This window comes from Daktulosphaira vitifoliae, unplaced genomic scaffold, assembly GCF_025091365.1.
Source record: "Daktulosphaira vitifoliae isolate Bord-2020 unplaced genomic scaffold, ASM2509136v1 Scaffold_3, whole genome shotgun sequence".
In the NCBI taxonomy this organism is placed as follows: Eukaryota; Metazoa; Arthropoda; class Insecta; order Hemiptera; family Phylloxeridae; genus Daktulosphaira; species Daktulosphaira vitifoliae.
The window spans coordinates 11,561,529-11,576,906 of NW_026099574.1; the positions used below are offsets into that span (position 1 = coordinate 11,561,529).

General features: G+C 30.9%; 1 protein-coding gene across 5 annotated transcripts; it reads left to right on the top strand.

The window, feature by feature from the left end:
* The first annotated feature begins 96 nt into the window (after positions 1-96).
* LOC126901150 (ATP-binding cassette sub-family G member 8) lies at positions 97-14,918 on the top strand. 5 transcript variants are annotated; one of them, XM_050677430.1, is made up of 17 exons: positions 98-360; positions 8,419-8,594; positions 10,444-10,549; positions 11,106-11,285; positions 11,342-11,687; positions 11,768-11,967; positions 12,028-12,184; positions 12,308-12,416; positions 12,483-12,718; positions 12,800-13,013; positions 13,085-13,276; positions 13,348-13,531; positions 13,596-13,736; positions 13,843-13,993; positions 14,057-14,174; positions 14,235-14,521; positions 14,598-14,918. In XM_050677430.1, the coding sequence occupies exons 4-17, from the start codon at positions 11,113-11,115 to the stop codon at positions 14,835-14,837; spliced, it is 2,748 nt and encodes a 915-aa protein (XP_050533387.1). In that variant the 5' UTR covers positions 98-360; positions 8,419-8,594; positions 10,444-10,549; positions 11,106-11,112; the 3' UTR covers positions 14,838-14,918. The 5 variants fall into 5 exon arrangements, with proteins under 5 accessions (XP_050533390.1, XP_050533387.1, XP_050533388.1 ...); XM_050677431.1 differs by lacking the exon at positions 8,419-8,594; XM_050677432.1 differs by lacking the exons at positions 98-360; positions 8,419-8,594 and adding an exon at positions 9,905-9,921.
* The last annotated feature ends 460 nt before the right edge of the window (positions 14,919-15,378 follow it).

Below are 15,378 nucleotides of genomic sequence, written 5' to 3' on the forward strand. Positions count from 1 at the left end.
TAAAGGTGAAGGACCGGTTTAGTTGGCTGCCTTGCCAGTCACCACCACCGCGTACCTGACAACCGTGCGTCACCCTCTTAAGTATACCTGCTGGCTCTGCTCGTTTACAGGTGTCTCGGACGATTTCACACACAGCCACAGTACACATCAACCGTCGTCGGTGTTCCCCGTACGTTAATCTCGTTTACGGTTGTCGGTGGTGCCGGCAAATAAGTGCGCCTTTTGTCCAACGGTCGGTAAAAAATACCGAGGAGAAATATTAAGCTCGGGAAAATGTCGGTTTTGCAGTGATTATTTTTTAGATAATTTAAAGAGGATAGCTAATATGAAACGTTAATTGAACATTTCAAAAGTACCGAGGTAAGTTAAACGTAATTTTTTAAAATTGTTGACACGCTTATGCTCTGCAATATAACGTGAATAGCAATTTCTGAGAGGTGCGGTTTACGTATGGCGTACCATGTCGTTTGCGTAAAATCCATATTGTTTTTTTATGTGGGTAGTAACAAAATACCTAAAATAAAAACTGTGACCAGTCCGGGAAGAATGCAACATGTTGACCTCTAAACTTAGCAAGGGGCACGATAATGGGTACCCCATACTTTAGATGCCGACTGACTTATCAACCACAGGAAGTATTATAATACCATTGTTTGTATAATTTTGTTGTTCAACGTGGGTTAAGTGACTACTAATAAAACAAATTGATGAAATTCTTTTTGTTCAACAAATATAATCCCCTGAAAATTATTTTTCAAGCTTTTAGCAATGAATTAATCTTCGTAGGATGACGTTAAAATAATGTTGAAGAATATTGTGTAGAATAAAAAATATGGACATGAACGCACGTAACTCATTAGGTATGCAATAAAGGATTGGCAATGCATATTAGAACTACTTAAAGCTCATAATTACAACCCATGTTAGGATTTGAGGGAAAGAATACTCTGCAGGGTTTTAACTTAGGTTTAAGTAGCTCAACTTAGTGTCGTAGTTATTTAAACTGCGACAGTGATTTATTTAACTTATGTAAATTTTGATTATTGTTCTGATTTATATACTTTCGATAAAAATGAAATATTAACGTATTGTACGGCTTATTTAATTATTTTTAATAGTCACTTATACGAAGATAATGATAATCAATTAACGAATAGTTAATTGATGCAATGTAGATTTCATTGAAAAATCATAATTTATTTTCAATTACTTGTTTTCATTGGCATGTATGCGATGGATTTTCTCTAATAATAATGAGGTTCAAACGTTTTTATCAACAACGTGTTTTAAGTTACTGTCAATTAATGAAATCCATAGTACACAATTATTAACCATAATGTATAATTAAAGGGACGGGTTTAGTACTTATTTCTATTCTCAAAATGCGAGGTTTGTTAGTGTAAACATAGAAATATTTTCATTCATTTTAACTTAAGTAGATCTATAATATATTTTTAAAGCATTCAAACTGTCATTATTGATTATTACATATTACGAATAAAATTGTTTTGATTTGCATATTATAAAATTTTTACTACAGATAAGTTTATGTAAATGAAAATCATTGATCTTGGTTTAGTTACTCGTGCTGTACGTTATATATATATATATATATAAATTGGCAATCGTTAACATTATATAATAATTTATAGTAGAACACCAAGGTATGGAAATAATTTTCAATAAAAATTTAGGTTGTTGAAGTAAATTAATAGTATTTTCTTTAAATATTTTTTATGATTTACAGCTATTGTTTCTTTACCATGTCGGTAAGACGGCGTCAAATAAAGTCATTATAGCAATAAAAACTTAAGTTAAATAATTTTTAGTGATAAAACATTTAGCACGATTGATTGCAATGCTCTTAACAAAGTAACGCCTTCTAGCTTGAAGTAAAACGAAACTCGTGAACATAGATTTACCTGAAATAAGCAACTTGATTGATTTATTTGACGCGATTTTGTTCATTTAAGTTGAGATAAAAGAGTTTTGCTTTCTTTGCTAGCAAATATTACTACATATTGTAATCATGTGTTGAAATTGCATTAATTCGTGTCACAATAGCAATTATTTTTTTTATACTCATATACGACTGAGGAAAAATATTCCATGGTTCTTTTACATGATAATGATACACATGTTACTTCATTGATTAACGATTATATGTGCCTTATTTGCACTGTAATTGACATACAATGGAGAGCAATTGCAAAATCGTTAATATCGAAACAGTTGTTTTCATATTATCGTTTAACGATGCTTTATGATCAAGTTTGAGACGCTCAAGATTTAAACAGTAAAAGTAAAATGAAAATAAGTTTATGATTTTTCTACTTGGCATCCAATGTAATGAAATATATTACGATTTTAGTAAACATATTCAGAGAGAATAAGTGTTCTCACGAGGAACGTATATTTGTGATACAACCTCCCTCATGATGAAATTAAATATATGGTGAAGTGTTCATTATATATATTTATATATACATCTTCATGGTGAAGATATATTTTGAAGGGATAATAAAAAAAATTCTTATGCACACTCTTAAGATAAAACCCTTAACGAATTTTAAATAGCTAGTGTTACATTTGTTTATATTTTTGTAGCGTTGATATATGATTAAGTTATGCATTATTGTGTGGCTTTTTATCATAACTGTATTTATGAATTCGCGTTCTTAAAAAATATAGAATATATAACTGAATAATTACGAAATCTTATAAATATAGATTTTGATTATATAACTCCTTTGAATTCATAAAACATGGAGAAGTGGTGATATATGATATTTAGACTGGGAAAATCCAAAGTTAACATTTTTATTTTACTGAGTGACTTTTACTATGATACAAATAATTGACTTTTTATTTTTGCATAAAGCTATTATAGTCGGCGGGCCACAGACCAAATTGGTAGAACGGTATTTTTATTTGCGTACTAACAGTGTACTTATTTAACGCGTCACGGGTTTATACAGAATTGTAGACGAATAAAAAAAATAGCAATATTTATATTTGTTCAATATAACTTTATTATTATGATTATGCATACTTAAATACTAAAATGTTTTTTAAATTATATTACACATAGATAATTTCTTAGTGTAATGTTATTCAGAAATGCACGAGTGAGCACGTGCTTACACAGAAGTTAAAAGCAGCGTACAGTATCTCAAAGGAATTTGGTACGCATTGTGCATCCGGTATGTGCAGACTTACCCAGTTGAAGGTGTAATTATATTATATTTGTATAAAATAAAGAAGCAGAATAAATAAGTATCAGCATTATTACGGATATTACATAAATGGTCGACAAGTTGACAATTAGATGGTACATTTAAACAACTTCGAATTGAATTGGTTCTATCCAGACTCATTGATTATTTTATTAATTGTTAACTGTTATACTAAGTTATTTGATTTAAAAAGAGTAGAAAAAATAAGATTTTAATGTAATGGGACGTTAAAAAAAAAATCACTGTTCAAATGCAGCGAGTTTTACTTAAATAAACTTTATTTGGAATTAAATATTATAAATGTCAATAAACAATTAGATTAGAGCTGTTCATATCAGTAAAAGTGAAACTTGATACTCGACAAAACAAAATAATTATCATAGTAAAAATTGAGTAGCTTAGTTCAGTCGCGTGTCGACGTGCTATAAAAATGGATTTCAATTAACTTCGATAAAAATCTAAATTAGTAGTTTGTACACAAGCATCCAGCGATGATTGACTTCTTTGTTCATTGATGCTACGACCCGGTGTGCTCTTATTGTTTTCAATTTCAGTTTACGATGGTATACATATTATTTTCCCATGAAACGAGAGCGTACTCGATTCGCTTAAATTTAAATTAATAACGCTCACACACAAAACAACGTTTGTCTATTTACCGGCATGTAATTTGTCTAGGCCAACAAAAAGAAAATGCACAAATAAATGATTCAAAAATTGTTTATTTGTAAAAATAATGTAGTTTTTTCAAAAATCCGTGTTCGTTATTCCTTCTCTGTCGATCGGCATTATTACCTGGAAGGATGAGAAACCGAATGGAATTTATTTTTCTTCTCTTTAGTTGTGTCGCTTCTATACATGGTTAATCATTTTTCTAGTTTCAAAAATGTAATTACGATTATAAATTAAGTAAGGTTGTTCGCGAATGGTTTTTTGATCGCAGGTCAATAAACGATCAACAGCGTACGAGAATGTCGCATCAATGCAACAAGTCGGTTGTTTAGTGATGATACTGATCGCAGTGAATGTTGCCGTGAATTAATATGTTAATATATACTCGTACTCATAAATAATATTAACATGCTATTTGATTTTTGCGTATAATCGCGACGTATTAATGAAAACAGTGTTTTTTTTATCGAATTCTAATTGACTAGAATAGATGTTAAAATAAAAAACCGTTAATCGTAACAACGTCAACAAGACCGAAATTAGAAAGCTCTGCAATGAAATATAGTTTTAGTTATAGGGTAATTGAAATCAATCTCATTCCCAGGATCTAATTATTTACTTGAACTAATGTCCCGAAAAAAGGCCATCACCGAACGTTCATTAACGAGATGGCCAATGAACAAAAAATCGTTGTGTTCACTAATTTGTCTTGAGAACGGTCAGCCTTAGAAATTCCAAGACGATTTTAGTGGGAGAGATTCGCAGGACACTATAATGTTATATGATGTTATTAGGGCATACATAGCGTGCGAATACACATAGTCAACAATATAATATAATGACGGCTACGGCTGTATTTTACAATGTGTACCGAAGATGATGCTGATTATGAAAAACGGTACTTTTTGTGTGTACGTTTTTAATATTTTACCGCGAGATTCGCGTTAAATAGAACAAACGCGAGTATGACTCCTAATCATTTTCTCACACTACACATAAATTAGAAGAAGTAATTTTGGGGACTAATACGACGACCACTGGACAGTTTTAACGCGTATATTTGGCGGTAGCGTTAAAGAGATTTCAAAGGTGGAAATAGATGTCCAAGAAACAATGACGGGATTTGCATCATCGTTTGACTTGTACCTATTTGGCCCATATCAACCGATGATGTTTCTGGTTCAAAGATCACGTTTTTCCAAACACAATATCGAAAATTCGACGAGAAACATCGTGGAGACCGCGAACCATTGATCATAGAGGTGGACGACCTCCACATTGAATGTAAAAATATGATCTCCAAGCCTGTGTTGTACATGCTTCGCTATTATTTATTGTGTTCCATAGGTGTTCAACGAATAACGCGACACAGTAATTTCGATCGTTGTTTTCTTGTTGGCCTTATCGTCGTCTGCGCTTGATAATGATATTTTTATGAGTCCCGTTGCTGTTAAGATGCGAATTCCGCATTGACCATAACATCACAACGGGCTGTCATGTAACTCTATACGTTTTCCAATGGACTCGTGTCTTTATAATGCCCATTTACCTCCACTGTTGCGCATAGAATCATTATTGTATTTATTTAAATTGTCGTTTAATGAGTTTCTTGAATATAGCTTCAACTTATTGTTATTTTCATGATAAAATATAAATCACAGGACTTGTACGACAGCAACAGATCTGATTTCCAAGTAGGAATGTCTCGCACGAGACCAGAGCAATTGGAAATAATTATTCTTCTAAACGCGACGTAAATTCCTCGCAAATACCTTTAGAGAAATTGCTCCAAGAAATGTGTAATTGCTTTTTGAAAAGTGAAAAACAAAAAATTACAAGGCCTCGCCACGCGTGAACTATTAAACATAAAATAGATTTACTTTACTATGTGCGTGTATAAGATACCCAATAATAATACAATAACTGTATTAAATATTATGCAGTGTTGTTATCTATAGGTCCATCTATCTCCGCCTCACACTTTTAACACTTTCAATTCAAGTCGATTACAGCGAAAGCCGTGTAATGTATGGCAGCTGCAGCAAAAATGATATTTAAACACCTCGATTTATTTATCTTCATGGTAGAATAAAATCTTCGTACGTAAAAGTATAATAAACCAAGTTGTTGTAGGAGGTAAAGCAATTTATATTATGATTTGTTTTACATTAGGCTTTATATTAGTCCGATTGCAAGAGTGTTATTAGTTTTCTTTTATTTTTAATCATTGAACGTAAACATCTCGGGTTTTAAATACTGTTCTATAATCACGAACAAAACCTTCTTCGAATAGATTAAGTAATAGGCACGCGTCATTAATCATCGGTCGTCACATGCTGGTGAATTCTCTGTGTGTAAAACAGTATTTATTATACATTGTTTTCATGTGCGCAATTACAACGAAAAAGCTCGTGTATTACTAGAGTCTTGATCTTACATCACGTTTGAAACGAACATAAATCATTGAACCGTCATTGCGCATAACAATCAGAGCATTATTACTCAACACACAAAAGCAAACAGCCGATTTTGTAAGTCCACAATAGGATTTCTGGTCATCTGGCGCTCATCAGACCCTAAAGTCTAGGAGAAATCTTCAATGAATAACCTGCATGTGTGTTTCGACGACGAGTTTAGCTGTTAAATAATTATAATTTTTTCCCTTGACCAGGATATGAAGATGAATTTCGGATGTACCGTTTATTTTTAGTGATAACGACAGAATTGTGACTTCTCGAAATACCGGTTTGATGTGCAACTAACCTTTAGTGCAGCATGGTCCGGCCAAGATCACCGAGTCATTCTCTTGCTTGTAACGACGATGGAAATATCACTGTGTCATCGGCTTAAACTTGACCGAATAGATACAGTTTCACAGTATTAAATGAAAATTATCATCATGATCAACTACGTCACGTTATAATCGATTATTTAAAGATGTGGGTCGTGAGTTAAATACTTTAAATGCATTATTTTCTAAAAATAAATCTTATGACTTATTGTCATTTTAATAATCACAAAATAAAATTCATTCGATTATCTAAAACAATTATCCAATGAGTCTTAAGAAAAAATTATATTCTGTACATTTGTTGTAATCTTAATAGCTTTTTAATCATTTAATGCACTGATTTATTCATACACTGTGATAAACGCAAACTGTATTAAAAAATACATAGGATTACAGTGACGATATAATCTAGAAACACAACAGCCCATTTTAATCTAATGTCCTTTGCTTCCATATTAAAATTCGTGATTCATAGATTTAAATCATCTACAGAGTGATTTTATATAATAATTGTATACAAAATGGTTCATTTATTATGAACCACTTAATTAATAAAAAAATAAAAATAATATTCAGATTTTTTTTATTTGGTTTCTTTTAGGTCATGTTTATCTCAATGTATTAATCACCAAGTAATTATTATGTTAATCGCTTGTACTTTATAATAGTGTCAATTTTAATTTCTCAAATGTCAACACACATAATTAATTAGCATATATAATCTAATTGACAATGACTGGTGATACAAATAATAACCTCACATTTCACCTTCAGTCATCATTATAAAATGTTGTAGCTTATTTGTATCACCAGTCAATTTGCGACTGTACCTAACCTTTCGTTTACATATAAAAATATCAATAACTTCAGATATACTGGTACTCTAGTTGTCATTATCGTCAGTCTTAAAATTTGAGATAAACGTGATCCAAAAGAAACCAAATAAAAAATTCTCAATATTATTTAAATTTTTTATTAATTATATGTTTCGTGATAAATGAATCACTCTGTATTTAAAAATTATTTTGTACCCGGTTATTTTAAGATTTCTAAGTCGTGATGGATGTGTTGATATAAGAAGGCAGGTTAATATTCTTAGTTGATAGGATTTTACATAATTTCAAAATCAAATTGGACTAATAGATTATAAGAAAAAATTATAGTCGCTAATAAAATAAAAATAATAATAAAACATTATTGATAGTGATAAAATATTTTATCTAATATTTTACTCCTGAAATTTTTCTTTCTCCTAAGAAAACTGTTCCTCAATAATAACTTATAGATATTCTTGTATTCTATTTTCCCTTTTTATTTGATTTTTCTGTTTTCCTTAATTTATAAAGAACTATTTTAAGTAAAACTCTTTTTTTTTTGGTCATAAGAATTTAAAACTTTTTTGTTCTCTAGTAATAGAATCGTTATTTCTTATACATTCCATTACAACTTAAACTTTGATTAAAATTAAATTGAAAATTTACCATTTTTTTTCACTTTATTTTTATTGAGTTTTTTAAATGAGTGAATAATTACATGATATTAGTCGGTTAATAAGTTTATAAGCTCGTCACTGTCACTAACCGCATAATTTATTTGACATTAGACACATAATACGAATACAAAAATAGGATTGTTATAATGCCTCTATTATATTACTATTGTTACAAATCAAACTATTTATGTACTTTAGATAATCATTATTCGGATTGATTTTGACAGGGTTCCATATGGATGCACACTAGCCCATTATCGTTTAAACGTATGCGGACGTTAAAAATTTGCTAAAAAACTTAAATTACTTTTTCCGAGTCACGTATCATAGACGACTGACTAAGCGTGACTGTTGAAGTATAAATCAAGTGCTAACAAGAAACATCTACTGCAGTTCATGTCGGGTGACTAAATTGATTTATAATCTTCCCACATGATAACGTAATATCTAGATTTTTTTACTGATTTGTTCATTATAATAGCATTTTGAATGATTGGTGAATTTTTCACTATAACATTAGTAACATATTATTTTAAATTTAAGGTAACTAATATTGTGTAAACTTGATTTATATGCAAATAACTGTTTTTGTAACGAAAATAAACATTTTAAACTTTTTTTTATCAAATGAATAATTATTTAATCTTATTTGTAGAATTGGTTGATTTTGTGGATTTTGGTGTTTTACTTATTACTTCTTATTAAAAAGAGATTTTGATTAAAGGATAATGTTAAATTTATATAAGTAAATTTTATTTTCTGATGAAGACCTAGACATTTTTTTACAATTTTTTTTAGTAATTATAAGGTTAAAAATACTACATTCCTAAAGTTGAAACATGTTTTAATATTTAATGCGATAATCTTATTTTCTAACTGTATTTAATTTACTGGTATGTTGCCGAATTTTAATACCGATCATGCGTATAACCTAATTAATGACGATTTACGAATTTGGTAAACAAATGTGAATAATTTTCAATTTTAAAAGTAAGACATGGTAAAACGTTGTATTGATAAACTCGTTTAGTTCTATAAAATTTATTGTAGTTAGTGCGGTATGCATGTTGTTAGTCAGATCGACATACTTAACGATAATTTGATAAATTCTTATGTCTACAGGTTCTTGTAGAATAACTCTCGATTTGACATTACACTACATAAGTATAATATTAGCTATCGTCACCGTTGAATGGTTCTTAAATATCTATTGTTGAATTGTTGTTGTACATAACGCATACGTAAACATGATAATCACGACAAAATATTTTTACACACAATGGTACAGTTAGATGTAATAGAAATAAACAGCAAATGGCTTTCGATCGAGATTATTTTTTTTAGTTGGCCAGTAGTGAGTAGGTTGCTTGGTTTGATTGCGTACAACATATCATATGGTATAGAAATAGTTTCTATGCTTATATATAACTACAATAGTTTGTTGATCGAATGTGTGCTTCCGGACCGCGGGCGGCCACGACCAGTTACTCGTTTAATTTCAAATAATAAAAAGTAACTAGGGCACACAGCTTTTTCTCTCTCTTTAAAAAAATTCTTGATTCCTTGTTACACCGATTGTGATTACTCTTGTTCATTAATATTGCTTGTGTTCTTTATAATAAATGTGTGTGTGTGTGTGTGTTCAAGTGCGTTTATATCTGAGCCTATTGTATTTTTCATTTATTACTTTATGGTTTACACACGTTCTCTATAAGTTTAATTTGACTTTGGTGCGAAGGAAATTTTGTAATTCTTAAATAACTTATGACTAGCTATTTATTTTGTAAAAGTAGTTCTTAAAATGTTACTTAACGTAGTTCTATATATCTAATTTAATCTACTGATCCAGATAAGACATGATAGTTATTCGGTCATTTAACGTCATCATCTATTATTCTATTACCTTTGAATAAAGAATTGAGATTATCTTTATTTTGTGTAGTCCACTGTCTCATCTATCAAAATAGTTTTTCATAACACGAGTGATAATAAAATCAAAATGTTAACATTTATACAAAATTATTCTAGCTGTGATATTTACAGCTGTACTATAAATGAAATAGTTTTATTTTTTAATTCTTATAAATTAAAAAAAAAAAAAAATGTAAAGCATATAAAATTTTTCAAGAAAACGATGCAAACCTAACTATATAAGTTTGAATTTTTTTTTTGTCTGCATTATGATAAAGACAATATTAAAAAAAATAGCTGTATTATAGTTATAGTAGTGAATTAACTAATGGTTTTTTTAGATGTACTCTGTAACGAATAAAAAACATCAAACATTCCAGCAATGACATATACAGTAGTAGTATAATTTGAATTTGATTACAAGTTGTGTGCCTATAAGCCCAAAAGGTAATCAACACAATGATACGATAATGCTATTATAAAATTTTTAAATAAAGTATTATAAGTACCACCATTTTTTTTTTTTTTTGTTTCGATGTTCACTGTTTGATTAACAAAAGCACATAAGATCCATAAAACAGATTCCAAATTTCGTAGGACCCTAAAGCTGCTTAAAAATTTTTATATTTTGTAAAGATCATTTTAATATTTACATTGCGATGGTTAACTATTAAATGACAATGGTCTCTTCAATTTTTTTCAAGTTTGTTTGTGCGAAACGACACATTATAGTTTTATTATTATAGCGACGTTTTGCAATTCGAACATCCGGCATTCCGAATCGGTTCTCTAATCATTTATGTCAAGTATATGCTGGTTTAATGAATGAGCCACCGGTTTATTATTCACGGGTATTGTACTTGAAGTCAAGGATGTTGGATACATTTAGTGTATATTTTGCGTTTAACTGTCATTGCTTGAGACAAGATTATACAATAATGTTACTATTAGCGATCTAATATTATATTCTCTGATTTTCTCACGGTTATTATCATTTTTTTAGGACAGATATGCCAGGACCACGTCGATTTAGCAGTGGCGCTATGGGGGGAGGTGGTCAATCGTGGGAAATGGGTGAAAGACGGTATTCCGTGGCAGGCACGGATCCTCATGTAAGTCACCATGCTGTCACATCGATGGGGCCACCTGCTTCTGAAGATTTACACGCGTGGAGTATTTATAGGTACAAGGTGTAAATTAAAAAAATTGAAAAATGTTTTATGTAAAATTACTTTTTAGGCAAAACTTAAATTCCGACTTTACGGATTCCGCCCTGGGTTCTAGTGAAAAATCTCCGCTTCCCTATGGTAACTTTCAGTTGCGTGAATCTACCGTACAATCTATACTAAGCCATCCTCGTTATGGACCTAAGTATGATGTGCATAAATCACCTTTAGGATCGAATATGTACACATATTTGAAGTTTGGACTTCCAAGAGTATTTCCACCAAACAGTCGTAAAGACGGATCCAGTGGTTACGATTCTAGTGATGATGGTGGTGGTCCCGTTAGAGTTCAACAAAGACCCTATACGAGAACTAGGAGTGACCCAGATTTTTGCAATCATACGCTCTATCACGGTGGTGTAAGAGAAACATAACTTTAGCTATACAACGAATATATTTTTTTTTATATTCTAACTAAAAATATTTTGTGAATTAACAGCCTACTTTGCAGAGGCAACATCCAGGCCGTCGAGGAAAGAGTATTAGTGAAGCTAACTTGCTAGCACCTCATGGATATTCCGTAAGAAATGAAATGCCGACAATGCGGCGAAGTGTGCATGATTTACGAGCAATGTCTGACATGAATTACCATAACTATAATCACCCTCATCATTACACTAATCCTGCTCATCATTTTAGGTAAAATTATTTATGAATTAATTTTTAACAAGTTTTATCGTTACAATTTTATTTGAATAGTACACATCGTTTACCGACTGGAAGACCTGCATCCATTGCTGTGGTCGGTACGACTGCCACTACACCTAGAGATAGAAGTATTAGTATGATGAGTAATTTAAGTCCCAATCGATCAGATATTTATGGACAACCGTCTATTGTTTATCCGTACTTACAGGTAATATATTATTTCAAATAAGAGAACTATAATTAAAGTAGACCTAAAGTGTAAAACTTAGAAAATATAACTACTTTAACCTAAATTATCGAAAATTATACTTAAAATATAATTTTTAACTAGGTAAGGGGTTTAGAAGTACCTGGAAGTTCAGACGGAAAGAGGCCAAAAATTCAAGGAATTTCATTTGAAGTTCAAGCTGGTGAAGTTATGGCGTTTATGATGACTTCTGGTAAACATATTTTTCGTCACCATTAAAAATAGTTAATTTTGATATCTAATTATTATTTGATTTTAGAACGAGAAGGAGAAGCGTTACTTAGCAGTTTAGCTAATCGACATCCATGTCATGTACAGCATATATTGCTCAACGGGCAAAATGTTTCTATTTCTACATTAGCTAATAGAACTGCATATATACCAGCTGAAGCTAAACTGGCTCCTAATCTAAGTGTAGCACAAACTCTTGCATTTTATTCTCATTTGCGGAAAGCTCCTGCCCGTGCCATACCAAAAGTATCTCAAAATGACCAAGTAAATACAATGATTTTAATTTTTTTTTAAGATTTATAATTATTATTATTAATTATTTCATTGATGTTGTTTTTATTTCAGATGAGTGTTCTAATTGAAGAATTAGGACTAGGTCAAGTATTAAATACCAATGTTTCAGAATTGACTGCTTCTGAAGTCCAAAGATTAAGTGTAGCGTGTCATTTAATGTCAGACGCCGAAATTATAATGCTGGATCGACCAACCGTAACTATGGACATATTTGATACCTTCTTTCTAGTCGAATTTCTTAGACAATGGGCTGCCGGAGCTCCAAGTAAAAAATAATAATTTATACTGCATTTATACTTACAATAAAAAAAATCTATTATCATCTATTGTTTGTAGCCGGTGTAAATCCACGAATTGTAATAGTGACCTTGCAACCACCTACGTATGAAATATTCACAATGGTGTCTAGGGTGGCTTTGATATCGGTCGGTCACCTTATGTATTCCGGTCGTCGCCGTAACATGTTACCGTATTTTTCATCTGCTGATTATCCTTGTCCAGCTTTTAAAAACCCATCAGATTATTATCGTAAGCAAACAGTAAAATATCAAATCCTATTAAGTATTAGAGTAATTTTACTAAATAAATTTTTTTCCTAGTCGATTTAGTTACGTTAGATGATCTGTCTGCTGAAGCCATGTTGGAGTCCAGTCAGAGAGTGGAGCAACTAGCAGACTTATTTAGAAGACGAGTGAAACCTTTGCCAGATCCAGGGCCACCACAGCCTTTGCCGGGTAAACCGCGAACTGCATCTGTGCCAGTACAAGTGATTGCCATAATACTGTACGAAGAAACTTTTGTAATAAAAATTCCACATGTGACTAATACATTTTTTTGTTTTGTTTAGTCGTCATATGGCCTATTCTCAACCAAGAAGTAGTTTAAATTGGATTTTCAGACTATTTATTGCTGGATTATTGTCTGTTATTATAGGCGCCATATTTTGGGATATACCTGCTACTGATCCTCAACTGTTATATGGTGATAGGTTTGTTTTAAATAATATCTAATATCTCAGCATTTATACTTATAATGACAAGATATTTATTAACTTTATGTTTGTATTTATATATTCATTTCATTTGACTTTGTAGGTTAGGTTTTTATTATAGTACAATGATTATTGGTGCTTTACCACTAATACTGCACATTGCTTTGAACGATACTCACGGCAGTGATCGAAATGCTGTTGAAAGTGATATATCTGATAATTTATACAGTCGCTTTGTTTACATCGTTACTTCGGTGAGTAATTTTTTATTGTGAATTATTAATACATATGATACATAACAGTCTTGTTTCGTTTAGATATTATGCAGCATTCCACCATCAGCGTTTGTTTGGATTGTATACTCAATGCCGGCATACGCCATGTCAGCTCTTTATCAGTATGTAAACGATCCCGAACCATTTTTCGCATATATACGTGAGTTTTGTGCATATTTTATTAATATTTCACTAGATTAATGTTATGTCTTTCCTACAGTATATATTGCGATTCATATGAGTGTTCTTCAGCTGATAGCCACTGCCTTTGGATATTTAATGCCTGATAAACTAAGTTCTTCGATAATGGCTACTATTGCAGTAATGGTGTCTGGTTTGATGAGTGGCGTACCCTTGAATTTCAATGACTTAAAGAAACTTCAAGGAGTGAGATTTTTGTCGACGTTATCTCCGACTCGTTATTTAATGTTGCCTTTGCTGCAAAACGATCACGCACAGGAGACTCTAGTATCTTTAGCCTCCTCACTCGTTTGTCGCAATAAACAAGTAATATTTATTAAGAAAAAGTATAAAAAAGTTAGTTGTTTCAATTGTATTAATGTTAATTACTTCATTTAAATAGGTGCAACATCAAGACATAATTGTTCAGTTGCCTTGTCCCACTCCAAATGGCACTGCAGCATTGATTCATCATGGTCTTCTAATGCCCGCTGTTGATCCATATATAATGCCACACAATCAAGATAATCTTTGGGCGGGACTTTATCTGTGGGGATTTTTTGCTTGTATATCTATAATACTTTTTACTATTATAGGACGATTTTGTAATAAACTACATAAAAAAACTCGTCTTCAGAGATAACAATAACTGAATATCTTATGTACATAATATTGTTAAAATTTTCTATATTTATATAATTGCTAATAAGTAATTTTTTTTTTATTTTACTGTCAATGACATTTTATTTTTCAAATTCTATTTTTTACCCAACATGCATACTATATAAATGTGTACACAGGTATTCTGTATTAACTATACATTGATCAAATTATTATAAACAACGAACTATACAACTATACAATATAGGTAAATAGGCCTTTTATAATTTCCACTAGTTATATTCAGCATGTCTTTGTAATAAAATAGTAGACACTAAATCGTATATCTCTACTAGAAGTCATTCAAATGTCAATAATTATGCGCGTGTGTACGAAGAAACACTATGAATAGTAGTAATTGAGGCTTCATTTCTAAAAGTTTGATATTAAATTCTAATATTAGCAAAATTGTTGTAATTACTGTTGTGTAAAATATCTAATATTACACAAAGTTTTAGTATATTAATTATTGTATTTATAATTCGAATTGCTCAGTAAGTATTTTTACTTTGACTTGTATTTTA

Coding starts and splice junctions, on each gene's coding strand:
- LOC126901150 (XM_050677430.1), top strand. CDS start 11,113: ATGCCAGGACCACGTCGATTTAGCAGTGGCGCTATGGGGGGAGGTGGT. Junction 11,968..12,027: donor AATCCTGCTCATCATTTTAG/GTAAAATTATTT, acceptor TTATTTGAATAG/TACACATCGTTTACCGACTG. Junction 13,532..13,595: donor CAAGTGATTGCCATAATACT/GTACGAAGAAAC, acceptor TGTTTTGTTTAG/TCGTCATATGGCCTATTCTC.